At 42.0% G+C, this 21967-nt stretch overlaps 1 protein-coding gene across 1 annotated transcript; it reads left to right on the top strand.

The window, feature by feature from the left end:
- Positions 1-568: 568 nt before the first annotated feature.
- On the top strand, positions 569-2136 carry LOC116525363 (mas-related G-protein coupled receptor member X1-like). Its single transcript, XM_032241165.1, has one exon. It carries the CDS (start codon positions 975-977, stop codon positions 1980-1982), a length of 1008 nt encoding a protein of 335 aa, XP_032097056.1. The 5' UTR covers positions 569-974; the 3' UTR covers positions 1983-2136.
- Positions 2137-21967: the final 19831 nt, after the last annotated feature.

The following is a 21967-nucleotide window of genomic DNA, read 5'->3' as shown; positions in this document are numbered from 1 at the left end:
TCAATTACCTCCTTCAGTGGCACTCAGACTTCACCCGCATTTACTCTTTCTTCTGCTATATTGCTGAGCATTCAGATCAGACCCACACTCCATCTAAACATTGTGTACAAAAATGCTTCTAGGGGTTCAGCAAAACCACATTGAGTCCTCATTTCAAAGGCACATCAGTGGTCAATTTCAGGTTTTGGACACACTTCAATACTTCTTTTTTACACAGATAGAGCTGTCCACAAATAGAATTCTGATGAATGAAATTTTCTGTATTTAATTACACATGTGTGTTCTAATGCCATACGTTGTGCTTCTATTTTTATTTTCCATTTCACCCAAATCTACTGTTACCATTAGGCTCCTCATGCATGCATTCATTCATTAATGAATATTTATAAAGAGCACAGTATGCTGCTCATAAAAAATAGGCACTGGGAGTATAAAATGTAAAATGTGGTCCTGTCTGCAATGATAGACACACTGAGTTATTTCTCACCCACCAGGCCCAGCCATTTTCACACTTATCCTAGTGAAGTCCCGTTCTTCTCTGGTTCATAATGCATGGTCTTCTTTCCTGTCCATGGATGAGCAGTTCTAGTCATGAGGGTGTCACAACCACATCTTTGTGTATCTGAATTCCTCCACCTAAGAGAAAATTTCAGGCCCAATATAATGATCAGGTCCACAGCCCTGGCCAGGTGAGTGGGGGTGTTTTGATCATAACGTTATTCCCATATCAGTATAGAGCTTGTGTGGCCATAGAGAGGTCAGACTTTAGAATCACTAATAACTGGATTTCAAACTGGATTTGAGAACCCCCAGCTTTCAGTATGTGAGCATTCTCTGCAAGCCTCTGTTTCTCTCTCTTTAAAGTGAGGACAGTAAATCCCACATGGCAGGGTGGAGGGGAGAATCAGAGATCATACAGCTGCTTATCACATCTTGTTTGTGTTCCCAGGGGCACCAGACTGGGGTTTCTGAGCATGGATCCAACCATCCCAGCCTTGGGTACAGAATTGACACCAATCAATGGACCTAAGAAGCCTTTTTGCAACGAGCAGACCCGGATCCTCACGGTGGTGCTGATGTGGATCATCTCCCTCGTCGGACTGACAGGAAACGCGCTTGTGCTCTGGCTCCTGGGCTTCCGCGTGCGCAGGAACGCCTTCTCCACCTACATCCTCAACCTGGCCGCGGCCGACTTCCTCTTCCTCAGCAGCCACGTTATACAATCCCTGTTAAACTTCATTAATATCATTCATCCCATTTCTAAATTCCTCTATCCTATGATAATGCTTTCCTACTTTGCAGGCCTGAGCATGCTGAGCGCCATCAGCACCGAGCGCTGCGTGTCCGTCCTGTGGCCCGTCTGGTACCGCTGCCGCCGCCCCGCACACCTGTCGGCGGTGGTGTGCGCCCTGCTCTGGGCCCTGTCCCTGCTGAGGAGCATCCTGGAGTGGATGTTCTGTGGCTTCCTGTTTAGCGATGCTTATTCTGTTTTGTGTCAAACATCAGATTTCATCACAGTCGCGTGGCTGATTTTTTTATTTGTGGTTCTCTGCGGGTCCAGCCTGGTCCTGCTGGTCAGGATCCTCTGTGGATCCCGGAAGATGCCGCTGACCAGGCTGTACGTGACCATCCTGCTCACAGTGCTGGTGTTCCTCCTCTGCGGCCTGCCCTTCGGCGTTGTGTTTTACCTATTTTTCTGGATCCCTGTGGATTTTGTTGTGTTATATTGTCATGTTCGTCCAGTTTTCACGTTCCTGTCCTCTCTTAACAGCAGTGCCAACCCCATCATTTACTTCTTCGTAGGCTCCTTTAGGCAGCGTCAAAATTGGAAGACCCTGAAGCTGGTTCTCCAGAGGGCTCTGCAGGACACGCCTGAGGTGGAAGAAAGTGGAGGGCGGCTTCCTCAGGAAACTCTGGAGCTGTCGGGAAGCAGATTGGGCAGTGAGAGACAGCCTCTGCCCTGTCAGTCAGACGGGACTTGAGAGCAACACTGCCCTGCCACAATTCTATGCATTTTTCTTAGCTTTCTACCTTAGAAATGTTTCAGTAGTAATTCAACGCCTTCAAATAGACGTTTATCTAACCCGACAGTTCCAGTTTTCACTCATGGAAAGTATTAAGTCATACAGTACAATGTTTAGATTCTCTATGATATTACCAGTACATTTTTTCCTATTATCTTACACTGAATCTTTCTTACTGAACACTTTTTCTGCAATTTTCATTGTAATAAAAGGAGTTCCTGTCCAAAACCTTAAAACTCTTCTTCATACTCACTTCCTACCTGATTATAACGAGAAGGAAAATTCTTGATTAATACCTCAAACTATCGTCCCCTGAAAACCATGTTCCCTTCTATGACAGGAGGCATTACTGCAGTTGGAAGCTCGATTCTGAGTAAGTGAATTCTGCTGTCTCTATGATCCACTGAATTCTCATATATAGAGCAAAATACTGTCCTTAGCGACAAAGTCTGTCTTCATAAACACAGTCTAGGAAATTAGTTTTATGAGAAGTCCTCTACTGTCATTTGTTCATGGCATGGTGACACGTTGGCCTTGGTTTCTAGTAAAGACAACCATGGCCATTCCCCTGGAGAACTGGTAAGTGCTTATTTAGCTCTTCCTAATGGACAAGTGAGGAGCCCATAAATATGCCCCACCAGTTCCATTTTGACCACTGGAAACCTCAGTATTGGTTTCAAAGTGGAAATTACCTTGGAAATCATTTATTTTTGGCTACACATTGTTTCAGTTGCAGGAGAATTCTCCATATTGCCAGGTTTGTCTAAATTGTTCTGGCTGTAACTTTCAGTTACTTTTATAGCCATTAACATGAGAAGCAACACTGAAAACACCTGAACTTTCTATACTAATGTCAATTATAGTATGTGGATAATAACTTACCATTGGCATAGAATTATAATACATACTGTGACATAGAGATGAAACCAGAAATACTGTGCTAAGGAATATAAGCCCGACCAAAGAACAACATTGTAAGTTCAAATTTTATGAGGTATTAAAACTAGGAAATTCGTGAATGCAGAAAACAAATTAGAAGGATCCTGGTGCTGTATGATGGAAAGAATGAGTAGTCATTACTGAACGAGACAGAATTTCTGTATGAAATAATGAAGAGTTCTTAAAGGGGACAGTGGTAACAGTTACAAATTATTTTGAACATACTTAATGACACTGAACTGTACACTTTAAATGGTTATAGTTGTAAAATATATGCTATGTAAATTTTACCACAATTAAAAACTTTTAATTATAAAAACAGGATCAGCACAAAATTCAGGACTATTCTCCACCAGTGGTTGTCCCTTCCACAGATAACTCAGGCAGACAGAAGAGACCCCCAAGAGAAGACGTGACATCACAGCAGGATCTGTGCTGCTCATAGACAGTGAGTCTGCACCTCAGATTCACCCTCACTGAGGGGAGCTGACACATGCAATTTGAGTATACAGGAGACCATACAAAGTAGCTATGAAAGCAATAAAGAAGTCTATACTCTGGCTGGGTGCCCTGTCTCATGCCTGTAATCCCAGCACATTGGGAGGCCAAGGTGGGCAGATCACGAGGTCAGGAGTTCAAGGCCAGCATGACAAACATGGCAAAACCCTGTCTCTACTAAAAATACAAAAATTAGCTGGGCATGGTTGTGTGTGCCTGAGATTCCAGCTACTCAGGAGGCTGAGGCCGGAGAATCACTTGAACCCAGGAGGCAGAGGTTGTGGTGAGCCAAGATTGCGCCACTGCACTCCAGCCTGGGTAATGGAGTGACAGAGCGAGACTCCATCAAAAAAAAAAAAAAAGAAGAAGAAGAAGAAGAAGACATATATGAGGCCAAACAAACATAAGAAAAAATACTCATGATCACTGGTCATTAGAGAAATGCAAATCAAAACATCAAAACTACATTGAGATACCATCTCATGCCAGTTAGAATGGCAATCATTAAAAAATCTGGAGACAGCAGATGCTGGAGAGGATGTGGAGAAATAGGAACACTTTACATTGTTTGTGGAAGTGTAAATTAGTTCAGCCATTGTGGAAGACAGTGTGGCGATTCCTCAAGGACCTAGAAATAGAAATTCCATTTGACCCAGCAATCCCATTGCTGGGTATATATCCAAAGGATTATAAATTGTTCTATCATAAGGACACATGCACACAAATGTTCACTGCAACACTGTTTACAATAGCAAAGACTTGGAACCAACCCAAATGCCCATCAATGCTAGACTGTACAGGGAAAATGTGGCACATATACACCATGGAATACTATGCAGCCATAAAAAACAATGAATTCATGCCCTTTGTAGGGACATGGATGAACCTGGAAACCATCATTCTCAGTTCTTGTTCTTGACACAAGAACAGAAAATCAAACACTGCATGTTCTCACTCATAGGAGGGTGTTGAACAATGAGAACACATGGACACAGGGAAGGAAGCATCACACACTGGGGTCTATGCGGGGGAACTAGGGGAGGGCAGCAGGGGTGGGGAGTTGGGGAGAGAGAACATGGGGAGAAATGCCAGATATAGGTGATGGGGAGGAAGGCAGCAAACCACATTGCCATGTATGTATCTATGCCACAAACTTGCATGTTCTTCACATGTACCCCAAAACCTAAAATGCAATTATATATATATAGACAGAGAGAGAGAGAGAGAGAGAGAGAGAGAGAGAGAGAGATAGTCTATACTCTTTCCAGAGACTAACCAAATTTATTGGTGGTGCTTATCACACTGTTCACCATGTTGAACTCAAGTCCCCAGAGTTCAGATCCTTTGCTCTTCCAGGCCCAGCACTCTGCTGATGCTGATCCAATCTGTCCACTCTCAATTTCCAAATGGATAGGATGTGGCTGTAGGTGAGGGTTTCCTATAAGCAGGAAGGCAGTGTTTGCAGCCAATGGTTCAGGTCAGGAGCTTTGATGTGGTGTCTTTCGTTCACACTGAGGGTTATTGGGAGAGTCCACTCTGGGAGTCTGTGACATCAATTGTACCGTTTTGGCTAAAGATGTTGTCTATCATGAGGAATTATGTACAGAATTTTTGCCTGGCAATTGAATCAAATAATTTTGTTCCTCACTTGAAAAACTGCTTATTTTGATGTCAGTGGCATTCTTTCTCTTTTGACAGAAGAAAGCTTCAACTTCATGAGAGCTTAGATTCTGTCCCTGAAGCCCAATCTGAACTCACTTGAACTCACACATTGCTCAATCTCAGCACTCATAACAGTGCACTTGAATTACTTTTTCTCACATATTTCTCTTCAACTGCACTCTGAGGTCTTTTAGAATAGGGATCATGTCTTTGAATTTCTAGTGCAACAGATTAGATGTGGAATTTAGAAGATGTTTGGTAAATATTTTTTTAAGTAGCTCCCACCTGAAAATCACAGGGTCATCCAGTATCTTGCAAAGGGCTGGCTCAGTTACCAGGTCTCACTGGAACTCCTACAGGCACCTCCCACTTAACAGAGTGTCCTCTGCCGTTGGTCATTCTGAGAACAGCTGTTCCCTTTCATTGCAGGTGTGCTCACTGCCTCTGGGAAGAAGAATAGAGGGGATGCAGGAATCTGCTCCTGAGTTGCCTTCTTTCCAAGGCCAATGATATTATTTAATCTTGGTTTCATATAAAGAAAGAGCATGCAGGACATCCAGGAATGTTCTCCAGAAAATGAGAAAAATGCATGAAAGTCTCTCTTGTACTCAGGAGTTGCAATTCATGACTATATTTTAGGCATGAATTCAACAAACATTCAATCATAATACATCAGGCACTGTGCTAATTCTACATAAAAGCAAACACCTTTCAAATAAGTCTCTCACTAATACATTCTATCTCTATAACCAATCCCTTCCTCTTCAGGAAGAAAATATACTGACTGATTTTGAGCAAATGCTGAGCCTTCGTGGCCATTTACTGATGCTCCTGTACATCTGGGCACAAGGGCACTGAGTCATCAGCCTCACAAGAACCAATTGGATCTGTTTCCTGTCCTGCTTTTGCCAATTAGGCTTCTCAGTATAATTACCTAATTTATCAAAATACAGCACAGATCAATGAAAAAAGAGTATGAAAGAAGAACTGCAGTTTCCATAAAAACTAATCGGAATGCTTAAATGAACAATGAAAGCATGTTCCAAAATTACTGTTAGTTCCATAGGTGTGAGTCTTCCAATGCCACAGATTAACACAAAAATGAGCAATATAGAATGATTTACTAAAACAGAATGCTATGCGTCTGATGCGAAGATCTACCCTTAAACTAATTCAAACTGCACATCACTGACAATGATTGATAGATATGCTTTCAACAAGACAGAGTAGAATTCTATTTGCTGAACCCCACACAAATAAATGTTCCACAGTCTCGTTCTATTATACTGAATGAATTATAGGTAAAATTGAAATATTCATGTTACAAATGAATCCATTTTTATAAATACTGATTAACAGACATTTTCAATTAATCTATCCACTTCCATTCCCAAATATATCATTAAGGGAGCTTTTCATAGCAACATCTCTCACTTTTTCTACTGTTTATTGTATAAATACATACCAAGCATCTTCTATTCTCTAGCTTGCATGCCAGACACTTGGGAGTCCAAGGAAACATACCCACATTCCCAGAGCTCACAGCCTGTGAAGGGCACTAGTGCAGGGAAGTCTGCCTCCCAATGTGACACACGCTATCCGAGCACTGTGTTTGTGGCTCAAGGGTGCTCACAGGAGAGGGTATCTAAAAATTCCAAGTTATCTTGCTGCCATCCTGAAGAGGAATGTCACACCTAAGCACCCAGGCCAAGCAGGAAAACATTGTTTTTATAATTTAGAGAATGCTCACCAGATGGCTACTCATGCAAGCCAACAATCTCAGCAACAGTTTTATTATTGATGACATCACAAATCTAATAGGCTGAATCTTTCAACAACCCTCAGTCTATAGTCCAACATCACACCAATGCAAAATTTATGAAAATATTTTCAAGAGACCCTGAAGGTTCTTAGATCACAAGCTTTACAGAACTGCCTACTACCATTACCCAGTGGTCTAGCAGAAGGGGCCCTTGCCTCCAGGCAAACACAATTCAGCATCTAGAAATCCCAGGATACATAGGGAAGCAGAATATGCAAGTGCTAGAATGGGAAGAACACCAGTTTAGAACACTGGTTTCGGGGATTTGGGATTCTCAAGCTGACTGCATGGCCAACATGGGTCACATGCTCATTCCATGCAAACCAAGCAGAGAGTGAGGTTATGGGATTGCCGCAGTCTGTGCCAATGTGCATTTGTGCTTATATATCTTTTTTCAGAACATGTGGGTTAAGTGTGACTTTACCATAACTATGGACTGAAGATAACTAGTGTTGTGATCCTGCAGCCTGAGAAATTCACGTGACTACACAATGACTATAATCACAATAAGCATATGTTCTTTTCATCTATGTGGCAGCCACCTAGAATCTGAAGAGACGGCTGTGATGCTTGTTTTGTATGATGGTGTGGTATTAGTTGGGCACCATTATTGTGAATGTACCAATGCTGGCTATAGATACAGAACACATTTGCTTGCTGTTATCTAGCAGTGACAGCAGAGTATAGAAGAAGAAATCTCCATGCTCATGCCCATCATTTTGGTCCAATTGTTCTGAAACCCCGCAGGATGCAAACACAAGGAAGGAGAGCAGAGACACAGTGGATCTCATTCCTCAGTGTGTATGTAGAAGTGAGTGGATCATGGAAGGCTTCGTGTAATAGGTAGACTTTTAACTGATGACTGCAACTGACCCAGCATTATTATTATAATTATACCCTCTGTAAATTTTGCCAGTCACCTAAATTTTTGTATTGGGCGAGGAGAGGTAAATAGGATCCGGACAGATGGAAATAGGACAAGAGATAATTTACAGCAGTGTTAATAAAAGCATAGAGTATTTTAGGGAATGGTGAATAATTTATTCATGAGTTTTATTCTTTGTGCCACCCCATGTATTTGGTCATGGTGGCAAGGTCCCTCTTAAGTAGAATCACAAGGCTGGAGTGCTCTGAATAATGAGCTTTATCTTTTGTGGCCTTGAAGTGATAGGGATTGGTGTTAGTTTTGTGATATTCGTAGGAGTGAACACCACAATAATGTAAAGTACAGAGAGAGCCAGGCAGGTCAGGCCAACATGACAAGACACAAAGTCAATGCCCTGTTCTACTTATCCTCCTCATAGGGATATGTCCAGCTCTGCAGCGTCAGAAGACCGGATTTAAAAAAAAAAAAAATAGTGTGGGGTTTAGGGGAGAAGAAAGAAGCAATGGAATGCAGCCCCTTCTCTGGAGCATTTTTATCTGCAAAAGACCCACATTGGGAGTAGGGGAGATAGATAATCTTTGAATTAAATTCACCATTGTAATTGTCACATAAAAATTTAAATCTAAACTGTTCATAGCCTTAATATGGATGTCCAAGAATTCCTATTCAAATTCTATGTCACCTAGTACCTCTTTGTAATATAATATCTATAGAGACTTGACATTTAGTTTAATACTCTTGTTTTAAATCCTGGTAAACGTGAGAGAACAATACATATCAATCTCAGATGTTCTGAAGTTGAAGAAACTTGTCATTTCCATTTCAGGTGTGCAGGCACCCTTGCCTTCTTATCAAAGACATGTGCAATTATTGGTGAGGGTAGGTAGAAATGCAAGATTCAGTCTTGAGTTGTATCTATAAAAGTATATGTATTCATTTTTGAGAGTTATTGGAAACAAATATGATAAAAATGTAATATGTGCTTAATTTTGTGTTGGGTTGGTGGAAGCAAATTAAATTACCTTCTACCCTATGTGTCCGGTTTACAAACTTCCTTCTAGCATACCCTATGTCCTCATTCTTGGTGACTTTAATATCCATGGAGTTACTCCACACAATGAACCAGCCTTCCAGTTGTTTTTAAGTTTTCATTCAGAATTAATTGTAGACTATGAAGAAGTTACAAAAACAGTATAGTATAGAGAGTTCCTGTATGCCCATCACCCAACCTACAGCAATAGTGACTTTTTAATTGAATGAATTATCAAAACCAGGAAATTGACATTGGTATCATCTAATTATCTGCACTACAAATCTTTTCAGATCTCTCCAAATATCTACAGTACAATCTTACCAGATTTTACCAGTGTTTGTATGCACTAATTTTTGGAGTAAGCTATGTTTCACTCCGTAACATTTTGTCACATGTAGATTCATGTAACCAGGATGGCATTGAATATAGAAGTGTTTCTTCATCACAGAAGAATTCCCTTGGGTTCCTCCTACTGTCACACACACAATATGCTTCTTCCCAAATCCCTCTAATCACTAATCTTTTCTTCATCTGAATAATTTTGTCATTTCAAAAGTGTTACATAAATGGAATCATACAGTATCTAATCGTTTGACTTTGGCTTTTTTCATTCCGCATAATATCCTCAAGATTCCCACAAGTTTTTGCAAGTAAGAATAAGTTATTGCTGATTTTTTTTAGACTACTGACTAGCGTTCCATTGTATGGATGTACTATGCTTTGTTTCATTATTCCTAAGTGGAAGGATATTGCTATTTTTTCTAATGTGACATTTAAAAATAAAGCAGCTATAAACATATGCATACAGATTATTTTTATTTTTACTTTAAGTTCTGGGATACATGTGCAGAACGTACAAGTTTCTTACACAGGTGTATATGTTCCATGGTGGTTTGCTGCACCTATTAACTCATCATCTAGGTTTTAAATCCCACATGCATTAGGTACTTGTCAAAATCCTCTCCTTCCCCTTGGTCGACAGGCCCCAGTGTGTGATGTTCCCCTCCCCGTTCCATGTGTTCTCATTGTTCAACTCCCACTTATAAGAGAGAACATGTGGTGTTAATTTTCTATTCCTGTTAGTTTGCTGAGAATTATGGCTTCCAGCTTCATCCATGTCCCTCCAAAGGACTGAACCCATACTCTTTTATGGCTACATAGTATTCCATAGTGTATATGTGCCACATTTTCTTTCTCCAATTTATTAAATAGGAAATCCTTTCTCCATTGTTTGTTTTTGTCAGGTTTCTCAAAGATCAGGTGGTTGTAGATGTCTGGTGTTATTCTGAGGATTCTATTCTGTTCCACTGGTCCATATATCTGTTTTGTTACCACTGCCATGCTGGTTTTGGTTACTGTAGCCTTGTAGTATAGTTTAAAGTCAGGTACTGTAATGCCTCCAACTTTGTCCTTTTTGCTTAGGATTGTCTTGGCTATACAGGCTCTTTTTTGGTTTCATATGAAATTTAAAGTGTTTTTTTTTTAATTCTATGAAGAAAGTCAATGGTAGCTTTATGGGAATAGCATTAAATCTATAAATTACTTTGGACACTATGGCCATGTTTACAATATTGATTCTTCCTATCCATTAGCATGAAATTTTTTATTTTGTTTGTGTCCTCTCCTCTTTCTTTGAGCAGTGGTTTGTAATTATCCTTGAAGAGGTCCTTCATATCTCTTGTAAGTTGCATCCCTAGGTATTTTATTCTCTTTGTAGCAATTGTGAATGGTGGTTCAACATAATTTAGCTATCTGCTTAACTGCTATTGATGTATAGGAATGCTGGTGATTATTGCACGTTGATTTTGTATCCTGAGACTTTGCTGAAGTTGCTTATTGGCTTAAGAAATTTTGAGGCTGAGATGATGGGGTTTTCTAAATATACAATAGTGTCATCTGCAAACAGAGACAATATGACTTCCTCTCTTCCTATTTGAATACCTTTAATTGCTTTGTCTTGTCTGATTTCCCTGGCCAGATCTTCCAATACTATGTTGAATAGGAGTCTCAAGAGAGGACATCCTTGTCTCTTGCCACTGTTTAAAGGGAGTGCTTCCAGCTTTTGCCCATTCAGTAAGATATTGGCTATGGGTATGTCATAAATAGCTCTTATTATCTTGCGATACATTCCATCAACACCTAGTTTATTGAGAGTTTTTAGCATGAAGAGATGTTGGATTTTATCAAAGGCCTTTTCTACATCTATTGAGATAATCATGTGGTTTTCGTCATTGGTTCTGTTTATGTGATGGATTACATTTATTGATTTCCAAACGATGAACCAGCCTTGCATCTCAGGGATGAAGCCGACTTGATCATGTTGGATAAGACTTCGGTGTGCTGCTGGATTCAGTTTTGCATATGAGATGGGTCAAATTCAGCACACCTATGGGTCTTGACACTTTATCCAATTTGCCAGTCTGTGTCTTTTAATTGGGACATTTAGCCCATTTACATTTAAGGTTAATATTGTTATGTGTAAATTTGATAATGTCCTCATGATGCTAGCTGGTTATTTTGCACATTAGTGGATGCAGTTCCTTCATGGTGTCATAAGTCTTTACATTTAGGTGTGTTTTTGCCGTGGCTGGTACCGGTTTTTCCTTTCCATATTTAGTGCATCCCCCAGGAGCTCTTGTAAGCCAGGCCTGGTGATGACAAAATCCCTCAGCATTTGCCTGTCAGGAAAGCGTTTTATTTCTTCTTTGCCTATCGAGCTTAAGCAAAGAAGTTTGGCTGGATATGAAATTCTGGGTTGGGATGGCTGGCATGATGGCCAAATAGGAACAGCTCCAGCCTACAGCTCCCAGCAAGATCAGCACAGAATGCGGGTGATTTCTGCATTTCCATCTGAAGTACCCCAGCTCATCTCACTGGGACTGGTTAGATAGTGGGTGCAGCCCACAGGAGGGCGAACTAAAGCAAGGTATGGCAACGCCTCACCCTGGAAGTTCAAGGGGTTGGGGAATTCCACCTTCTAGCCAAGGGAAGCCATGAGAGACCGTGCCATGAGGAACAGTGCTCTCAGCCCAAATACTTTGCTTTTCCCATAGCCTTCACAACGTGCAGACCAGGAGACTCCCTCAGTTGCCTATACCACCAGGGCCCTAGGTTTCAAGCATAAAACTGGGCATCCATTTAAGCAGACATTGAGCTAGTTGCAGGAGTTTTTTTTTATTTTTTAATACCCCAGTGGCACCTGAAATGCCAGTGAGGCAGAACTGTCCACTCCTCTAAGAAGGGAGCTGAAGCCAGGGAGTCAAGTGGTCTAGCTCAGTGGATCCCACCCCCAGGAAGCCCAGCAAGCTAAGGTCCACTGGCTTAAAATTCTTGCTGCCAGCACAGCTGTCAGAAGTTGACCTGGGACACTTGAGCTTGGTGGGGGGAGGGGCATCCATGATTACCAAGGCTTGAGTAGGCAGTTTTTCCCTCGAAGTGTGAACAAAGCCACCTGGAAATTCTGACTGGGCGGAGCCCACTGCAGCTCAGCAAAGCCACTGTAGCCAGGCTGCCTCTTTAGATTCCTCCTCTCTGGCCAGGGCATCCTTGACCAGTGATTATGATTTTGGGCAAGGTACTTCTCTCTGGGTCTCAGCTACTCCGTCACTAAAATAGGTATGTCAGAAAAGATCACCTCTAGAATGCCTTCCAGCCCTGGTGATTGTGGATATATGCAACTTCTAATCCTTGTACATGTTTCTCTGCTCCTTTCCTCTTTCCCATAAGCCACTCTCAGGACCATTTGTACTTCAAGAATAAAAACCTTGAACCAGATTTCTTTGGAGTCCACTTGCAGGACCCAGAACAGCTCCTAGTGGTATGGCTCCTGTCTGTCTGTCAAGGTGATGTCCAGAAACCTTAGCTGCTTTCACTATGATGTACAAATCTCCCTGGGCCCTGAGTCTCTGGCCAAAATCGTTGTTACATATTCTTGCCAAACCACAGTACTATTACTGTGAATTGATGAATCTTAGAATCTTTGGTTAGAAAAGAATATTGGAGGCTGTTTCTCCCAATAAAAGGTATGCTCCTAAAACAAGGACTTTGTTTTGTTTACAACTGTATACTTGTCACTCTGGAAAGTTTCTGGAGCATAGCAAGTACTCAACAAATATTTGCTTGTTTGAATAAGTGAATCTAACCTTACCCCTCCATTTTATAGAAATTTTAAAAAGGACTCATGCAGAATCTGCTTCTACAAGTCTAGCAATTGAGAGCTGATTGTTCCTAAAATCTCCCATTCCATTCTTTCACTGAGAGGCTTGTATAACTAGAGGAGGGCAGTGTTGAATTCCATATATCCTCTACCCCAGCACCAAGTCAAGAACTGAGGGGCAGGGGTGGCATGCCAAATGAGCAAAAGTCATCTCTGAAAGGGAAAATTCAAGACTCAGACACAATAGGCTTCCAAGTTGTAGACTGTATTTTACCTTATAGTATATCTAGGTCCATTCTTATCCTCACCTGTGGGTTAGACAGAAGCAGGATTTATTAAATTCGGTACGTAATGGCCGAGGCCTTTTGCAATTTTTACATATATCACCAGAGGGCGCACTTGTTGTTTAAATCATCACATACCTGCTTCCAGGGACTTGCAGAATCTGAGATGCAGGACTTGAATAATAAATAATCAGACATTTAGGTCCTGTCACTGGCCCTTTCTACAACAAAGTTATGATACCAAAAGAAATATTACCAAACAAAGCCAATTCTCGGGGAACATCACAACTAGTAAGAACGGTGGAGAGAAAGCTCTCCTTTACCACTTCCTAGACAGCCAGCAGAGAGCCAAAGGCCACAGACATGGAGCTATTATGGTTTCTCAATGAAGGGGTCCCAGGGCCTTGCTCACCCGGACTCAGAGTCATAGTGAAGTTACCTGCAGGCGCTAACCTCACTCTCTACATCTCTGGCAGTCTCCTTATAAACCGTCAGGGCTAGAAGAAGCTGCAAGGACATCAGCCATTCCTCCACTCTTCTGTTTTACACGTGGGGAAACTGAGGCCCAGAGAAAACTTAATAATTACTTGCCCAACATCAAATGACTATCTAGTCGCAAAGTCTGGAATTAAACAAGGGATATTATTTCACTATTTAATTGTTTGGCTTCTTGGAAGTTGTCTTTAGAAATAACCCTTTGGATTCAGAACAACCTAAACTCTATTGATGACTAAAACTCGTCTTTGTAGAAGGGATTATTTATTGAGTGTGCTATCTTCACTCAAAAGAGGGAGAAGGGGGTGGGATAGGGAGGGAGGGAGGGAGGGAGAAAGGAAGGAAGGAAGGAAGGAAGGGAAGAAGGGAGGAAGGAAAGGAAGGAGGGAGGAAGGAAAGGAAGGAGGGAGGAAGGAAAGGAAGGAGGGAGCAAGGGAGGGAGGAAGGAAAGGAAGGAGGGAGAAAGGGAGGGAGGGAGGGAGGGAGGAAGGAAAGGAAGGAGGGAGGGAGAGAGGGAGGGAAAAGATGAGAGTTTTCTGATGGCCTTGTATCCAGGCAGCTTCTGTTGCTGCTTTGTCTTCCTAGCAACTGCAGCTATGCCGCATTGTTTGAAGTATTCATTTTGCTCAAAGATGAAGGATAAACTCCCAAAACAAAGGACATTTTTTCTAAGGACTGAGATAAATTATAATTCAAGGACAAAAGAGTCAAGGGTGAGCAATCCCTCAAAAACCATCTGCAGAATAATTAAGCATTGTCAATAGCACAACTCATTTCTGAAGTGCAGACTCAGAGAGCCTTGGAAGCCAGAACTAGAGCGGCCCTTGGAATCATCACACGCAGATTACTCACTTTGCAAATGAAGAATGCATGGTTCAGAGGAGAATGGACAAGATCATAACTTAAATGTTTGCAGGAGCCAAGGAAATTAAGCAAGCCGGGGTCAGATAGGAGATACTTTTGATAAATTACAGGAAATATGTGACTTTCCCCTTTAAGAAAAATAACAGCGCAAACATTTGACAAATGGCAAATGGCACATGCCCTCAGTGATGGAGACAAGAATGGGCATTGTGGCAACCTGGACTTGCTCTGCCTCAGAGGAGCAATTGCTATCCAGCTCCATTTGGTCACTGTCATGTAGAGATGTAAGCCTGAAGTTGCCAGGTTTTCTGTTATTTTTTAAAATATGGGATTTATACTTGAAATGCCCCAATTTTTTCTATGGTGGCCGCCAATTTGAATTCATTGCTAAACAGGGCCCTACTAGAGTCTGGATTCAGCCCCATGTTTGTAGTCTGTGCCTTCTGGCTCAGGGCACTATGGGATGACAGGCAAGGGGCCCTCTAGGAAACCCTGGACTTGGGTTTCAGCTCAGTCATCCACTTGGCTTGTGACCTCCAGAAGCCTCTTCTCTCTGGCTTCTGTTTTCTCACCTGAATCGTGGGAGAGGTGAAGCAGGGGATCTGTATCTAACAGCCTCTGGGTTTCTGACAGCCTCTACAGATGGAGACTCTAAATTAGCCAGGCACTGTGGGAAAACAATAAGATCTAGAGACAAAAGGTCCAGCAAACTCCTTTATCTCTCCATGTCCCTATCCTACTGTAACTTCAAACTCCACATTTCCAAAACTGAGCTGATCTTACCCTCTCCCCAGATGGCTCCTCTGCTAGTCTTCCTACAGCGGATGGCACCACCCCTCACCCAGTTGCCAAACTCAAAAACCTTGCTTTCATCCTCAACTTCTCCCTCCCCCTCCACCCTCATCCAGTCAGTAAATCCTGCCGATTCCATTTCTTACCTCTCTACTCTCTTCACTTCATCTGCAGCACCGTCCTCCTAAGCCAGGCAACCATGACTTTTCACTGGAATCACTGCATCAGCCCCTGACTGTCTCCCTGTCTTCATTCTTAGCCCCCTCCAGTCCATTCTTCATGTTGCAGTCAAAGTTGCCTTTTTAACATTATGATAAAAATTTATCTTCATGTGGAATGTAGGGGGTGCAAGTGCAATTTTGTTACATGGCTCTATGACACAGTGGCAGTGAAGTCTGGGCTTCTAGAACATCCATCGTCTGAATAATGTGCACTGTACTCACTAAGTAATTTCACATCCTCCACCTTCTCCCACCCTTTCAAGTGTCCAATGTCTATCACTCCAAACTCTACATCCATGTGTACATATTATTGAGCTCCCACTTACAAATGAGAGCATGTGGTATTTGTCTTTCTGTTTCTGAGTTGTTTCACTTAAGATAATGGCCCCCATTCAGTTCTATTCATTTTGCTGCAAAATAATTAAAGTGGACCCCTATCTCTCACCATATATAAACATTAACTCAAAATAGATAAAAACCTGTAATCCCAGTGCTTTGGGAGACCAAGGTAAGAGGATCACTTGAGGTCAGGAGTTCAAGACCAGCTTCAACAACATAGCAAGACCCCATCTCTACAAAAAAAATCAAATCAAATAACAATTAGCTGGGTATAGAGGTGCACACCTGCATCCTAGCTACTTGGGAGACTGAGGCAGGAGGATTGCTTGAGCTCAAGAGTCTAAGGCTACAGTGAGCTATGATTGCACCACTGTACTCTAGCCTGAGTGATACAGTGAGACCCTGTCTCTTAAAAAAAGAATTAAAGACTTAAATGTAAGACCTGAAACTATTAAAATACTAGAAGAGCCAGGCGCGGTGGCTCAAGCCTGTAATCCCCGCACTTTGGGAGGCCGAGGCGGGTGGATCACGAGGTCCAGAGATCGAGACCATCCTGGTCAACATGGTGAAACCCCGTCTCTACTAAAAATACAAAAAATTAGCTGGGCATGGTGGCGCGTGCCTGTAATCCCAGCGACTCAGGAGGCTGAGGCAGGAGAATTGCCTGAACCCAGGAGGCAGAGGTTGCGGTGAGCCGAGATCACGCCATTGCACTCCAGCCTGGGTAACAAGAGCGAAACTCTGTCTCAAAAAAAAAAAAAAAAAAAAAAATACTAGAAGAGACAGGAAAACTCTCCCTTCTGGGTATTGGTCTGGGCAAAAAGCTGTCTTTACAAAACTCAGGTTTCCGGCTTACTAGCTTTCAGTGATTGCCCTCAAGGTAAAATCCAGACTCCTTAGCATGAATCTTTGTTTTTTTCTGGGCTTTGTTCATACTTCTCTTACCAGTACCCTGGGGATGGTGAACTTCTGGAGAGAAGAAATATAGCTTATTCACCAGTGAGTTCCCAGAACCTAGCACAGTATTTGGCCCCTGAAAGCCACACACCATTTGACAAATGAATGAAATGAATGAATGATTGAGTGAATCTATGAATCTAAGGACTCTACCATTTACTAGGTACGTGAACCTGGAGTGCACATGCTCACTTTCTCTACCTCTAAGAGACCCTGTAAGGAGCAACTTAGACAAGAGGTATTATGAGCTTTAGAACTTGTAGAAGTAAAATTAAACATTAGTTGCTACATACCCTCTCTGTGCTTCAGTTTCCTGACTCAGTACCTATCTCAGTACCTGCCTCATAGCCATAAAGGGTGAATTAAATGAGTCCACATGTTTTGAACAGCACCTGGCATATAGTAAGTAGTTACTAAACAAATAAATGTTTATTTGTAATAATGGTAATGATGAGTGATGACTGATCTTTACAACCCTCTGAGATGCCAGGTGTAGTGCACATTTGCTCCTTTGGGGCTGCTTTTTTGGTAACAGCCTCTTGATTTCCTTTTGGATGAAGCCTCAGGTGAAGTTTTGATATGACATCAACTAGGATGTGCCCTCCCTAGCCAATGGGGTGAGGCCACAATTGGAGCTCAGCTAACATTCTGAGTGGTAGGAAGGGAGAAGAAAAGTTAGCTTCTCATACATCCTTGAGGTGACATCTGGATGTGACTGTGGAGATGTTCCTAACCCTGCAAACTTCTGGAGCTTCCAGACATCTGCCTTTCCAAACCTGGTTCTTCAGCTTCCTGTTTCATTCATGAGCCTCCCTGTGGCCTACCCATAAATTCCCCTTTGCCTAAATCAGCCAAAGGTCATTTCTGTGGCTTGTTGCCAGAGACCCCTGACCATGCTCCATGGTCAGGGGACTGTTCAGCCATTAACTCACTGTGTGACCCCAGACAAGGGATTTCGCCTCCCTGTGCCTCAGTATCCCCCTCCAAAAGTTGGGGTCCTTGGTCAGGCTAGTTGTTTCCAACCCTGGCCAATCAACAGAATCATCCAGGGAACTTACTTTACATTAACATTGAGCCTCACCTTGATCCCACTTAATTAAATTTTTCAGAGGAGGGAGCTTCAAAATCCATACTTTTTTGGGAGGAGACTGAGTCTCACTCTATCACCCAAGCTGGAGTGCAGTGGCTCAACCTTGGTTCACTGCAACCTCTGCCTCCTGAGCTCAAGCAATTCTCGTGCCTCAGCCTGCCAAGTAGCTGGGATTACAGGCACCTGCCACCATGCCCAGCTGATTATTTTCTATTTTTAGTAGAGATGAGGTTTCACCTTGTTGGCCAGGATGGTCTCAAACTCGTAACCTCAAGTGATCCACCCGCCTCAGCCTCCCAAAGTGCTGGGATTACAGATGTGAGCCACCATGCGCAGCCCAGAATCCATATTTTTTAATTGTTCACCCAGGTGATTCTGAGATACAGCTGGGAAGCAGGGGGCTCCTCTCCTATTCCATCACTCACTCTGTTATCCTGCTGTGCCTAGAAGAGGAAGTTCTGCCCAAGAAACCCTTCGCCTACTCTGAGTGGGTCATTACTTCTTACAATTCGAGTCTCTGTTCAGATGGTATCTCCTCCGAAAGACCTTCTCCAAACACCCAATTGAAAGTGGCAGCTCTCCACCTTCACTCTCCATCACCCATCTTCTTTGTGTTTTCTTCATTGTACTTACCGTTATCTGAAATTATCCTTTTACCTGTTATTTTAACCTGGTTTATTGCCAGTGTGTCCCCACCAGAATGTGAGTTCCATGATAGCAGGGAAGCTGACTGTCTTGTTCTCTACTACATATCCAGCTTTTGAAACAGTACCAGCTCAGAGTAGGCCCCCAATAAAATATCTGTTAAATAATTTGCTTTGCAAGATCTTAGAACCACAACCACAGAGAAAACAAAGCTATGATTCTCACTCCTTCTAAACAAATGTTTCTAATGTTTCTTCCTGGGATCAGCAGCCAGGTGACCTTGTCCTTCACCTTGAGCTGACAGACTGGTATCTGTAGCCCCCAGGGGCTTGTACCAGATCTGTGGTCAGCCCCTACAGAAAGATCAAACCACACTGCACCAGCCCCTAACACACACACACACACACGCACAAGCACACGCACACGCACGCACACCAGCAAATGGTCTCAGCTAAGGTTCTCCTCTGAGACACCTTGCTGATGTCCTTGGCTTTTTACTCTTCAGGCTTGCAGCCAGGAAATACAACTCTGGAGATGAGCTCTTAGGAGCACCAGGATATCATCTCTCTTTAAACCAATTGTTTCACAAAAAAAGTTCTGCTCTTTATTTTCCCATCTCCATCCCCATAGCATCTGCTCTAAATCCCAAATCCTTGAGATATGGCACTTGGGCACTATTCCTAGACACCTAAAAGTATTACCTTTGCTGATTTAAGTAAGGGGATAATATGCACCTTTTGTGGAGAGATCCCACCATGATTAGGTTCATGAGTTTCCATTTGCTTATTTGCTCTAACGATGACACTAAGGTCCCTGGCTGCATAAACCCTAAAAGTGTAGCATCAGAAAAACCTCCTGAAGACTTGCTCTTAGAGATAAGTGCTAAAACTAGCTCCCATTTTTTATGGGAGTAGGGAAAAAGGAGAAAAGAAAGAAGGAGGGAAGGGAAAGAAAGTTTGAGTTTTCAAAAAAAGAAAGTGACGTAATTTGCTACTTCAGGTATACTGATCTGTTTCTTCCCCTCTGAGATAATTATTTCAGCATTCAACAAAAATGTATTGGGTATCTACTATGTACCAGGCATTGTCCTGGACACTTAAGGTATATCAATGAGCCAAACACATGAAGATGCCCACCCTGTGGACCTTGTACTCCAAGGAAAAAAACAGATATTTAAAGGGTGAACATATGAAATAAACTCCCTAATTTATAGCTCATAAATAAATGTATTAATATAGAATATCATATATGTCATAAGAAATATGTAAAATATGATATATATAACATAGTTTAATTATTGTACTTTAGGTTCTGGGGTACATGTGCAGATCATGCAGGATTGTTGCATAGGTACACACATGGCAATGTGATTTGCTGCCTCCATCCCCCCATCACCTACATCTGGCATTTCTCCCCATGTTATCCCTCCCTGACCTCCCCACCCCCCGCTGTCCCTCCCTTGCCCTCAACCCTAACAGACCCCAGTGTGTGGTGCTCCCCTCCCTGTGTCCATATGTTCTCATTGTTCAACACCCGCCTGTGAGTGAGAACATGCAGTGTTTGATTTTCTGTTCTTGTGTCAGTTTGCTGAGAATGATAGTTTCCAGATACATCCATGTCCCTACAAAGGACATGAACTCATCGTTTTTTATGGCTGCATAGTATTCCATGGTATATATGTGCCACATTTTCCTTGTCCAGTCTATCATCAATGGGCATTTGGGTTGATTCCAAGTCTTTGCTATTGTAAACAGTGCTACTATGAACATACATGTCCATGTGTCTTTATAATAGAATGATTTATAATCCTTTGGGTATATACCCAGTAATGGGATTGCTGGGTCAAGTGGAATTTCTATTTCTAGGTCCTTGAGGCAGCACCACACTGTCTTCCACAATGGTTGAACTAATTTATAGTCCCACCAGCAGTGTAAAAGTGTTTCTATTTCTCCACATCCTCTCCAGCATCTGTTGTCTCCAGATTTTTTAATGATCGCCATTCTAACTGGTGTGAGGCTGTATCTCAGTGTGGTTTTGATTTGCATTTCTCTAACAGTGATTATGAGCATTTTTTCATATTTTGTTGGCCTTATATATGTCTTTTTTTGAAGTGTCTGTTCATATCCTTCTCCCACTTTTGGATGGGTTTGTTTGTTTTTTTCTTGTAAATCTGTTTTAGTTCTTTGTAGATTCTGGATATTAGTCCTCTGTCAGATGGGTAGAAAATGCAAAAAAATTTTCCCGTTCTGTTGGTTGCCAGTTCACTCTAATGATTGTTTCTTTTGCTGTGCAGAAGCTCTGGAGTTTAATTAGATCCCATTTATCTATTTTGGCTTTTGTTGCCAATGCTTTTGGTGTTTTAGTCATGAAGTCCTTGCCGATGCCTATGTCCTGAATGGTTTTGCCTAGGTTTTCTTCTAGGGTTTTTATGATGTTCGGTCTTATGTTTAAGTCTTTAATCCATCTGGAGTTAATTTCATATAACATAGTTTATAAAGAATTTATCCAGTACTTTAGAAGGTAAAATGTGTCATTATAAAAGAAAAGATAAGGAGAGACTGGGACTCCTGAAGGGAGCAGGCAGAGGAAGGCTATGACGTATTAGGCAGAGAGGTCAGGGGAGGCCTCCCTGAGAAAATGACACTGGAGCAAAACCTTGAAGGATATAAGGGTGTTCTTTCTATGGAGCAGATTGTTTCTTCTCGGCAACCCAAGATGATCAGAACCAAATTTGAGGTTCAAGCACAGTACTCCAGAGGCCCCTGTGGTCTGTGTATTTGTAATCCTGTGTCCCTTGGAGAGGCAGGATAGGACAGTGGTTAAGGGCATCGGTTTCACTGTCAACCTGGATTCAAATACTGCCTCTATCACTTACCAGCTCCATGACTTAGGGCATCATATTTCATTTCTCTGAGACTCAGAGAAATGCCTTCCTGTGCTTCAAGATGAAGGCAATGATAGTACTTATCTCACATAGCTCTTTGAAGGGTTAAATTAAATAATGTACGCAAATTCCTTTGCACACAGAAATAAACTCGATAAAAACCAGCTGTGATTATTGAGCCTTGGTTGTGTCACTCAACATTTATTTACATTTTCCTTGGTCCTGATTCTTTATCTTCATTGATATTTTAACATTGTTTTATGAATCCTGCTCCTGTGGTGTGCTGCTTCAAATCCTTTGTGGATTGCAGTAAGTTATAAATAAGTAAGCAAATAAATAAAAATCTGGATAGGGGACATTTTCACTGAAGCAAAGC

This window comes from Sapajus apella, unplaced genomic scaffold, assembly GCF_009761245.1.
Source record: "Sapajus apella isolate SASKATOON/1434 unplaced genomic scaffold, GSC_monkey_1.0 scaffold47, whole genome shotgun sequence".
NCBI lineage: Eukaryota > Metazoa > Chordata > Mammalia > Primates > Cebidae > Sapajus > Sapajus apella.
Note: the sequence above shows the minus strand (reverse complement) of the source record. Positions and strands in the feature narration are given on the sequence as shown.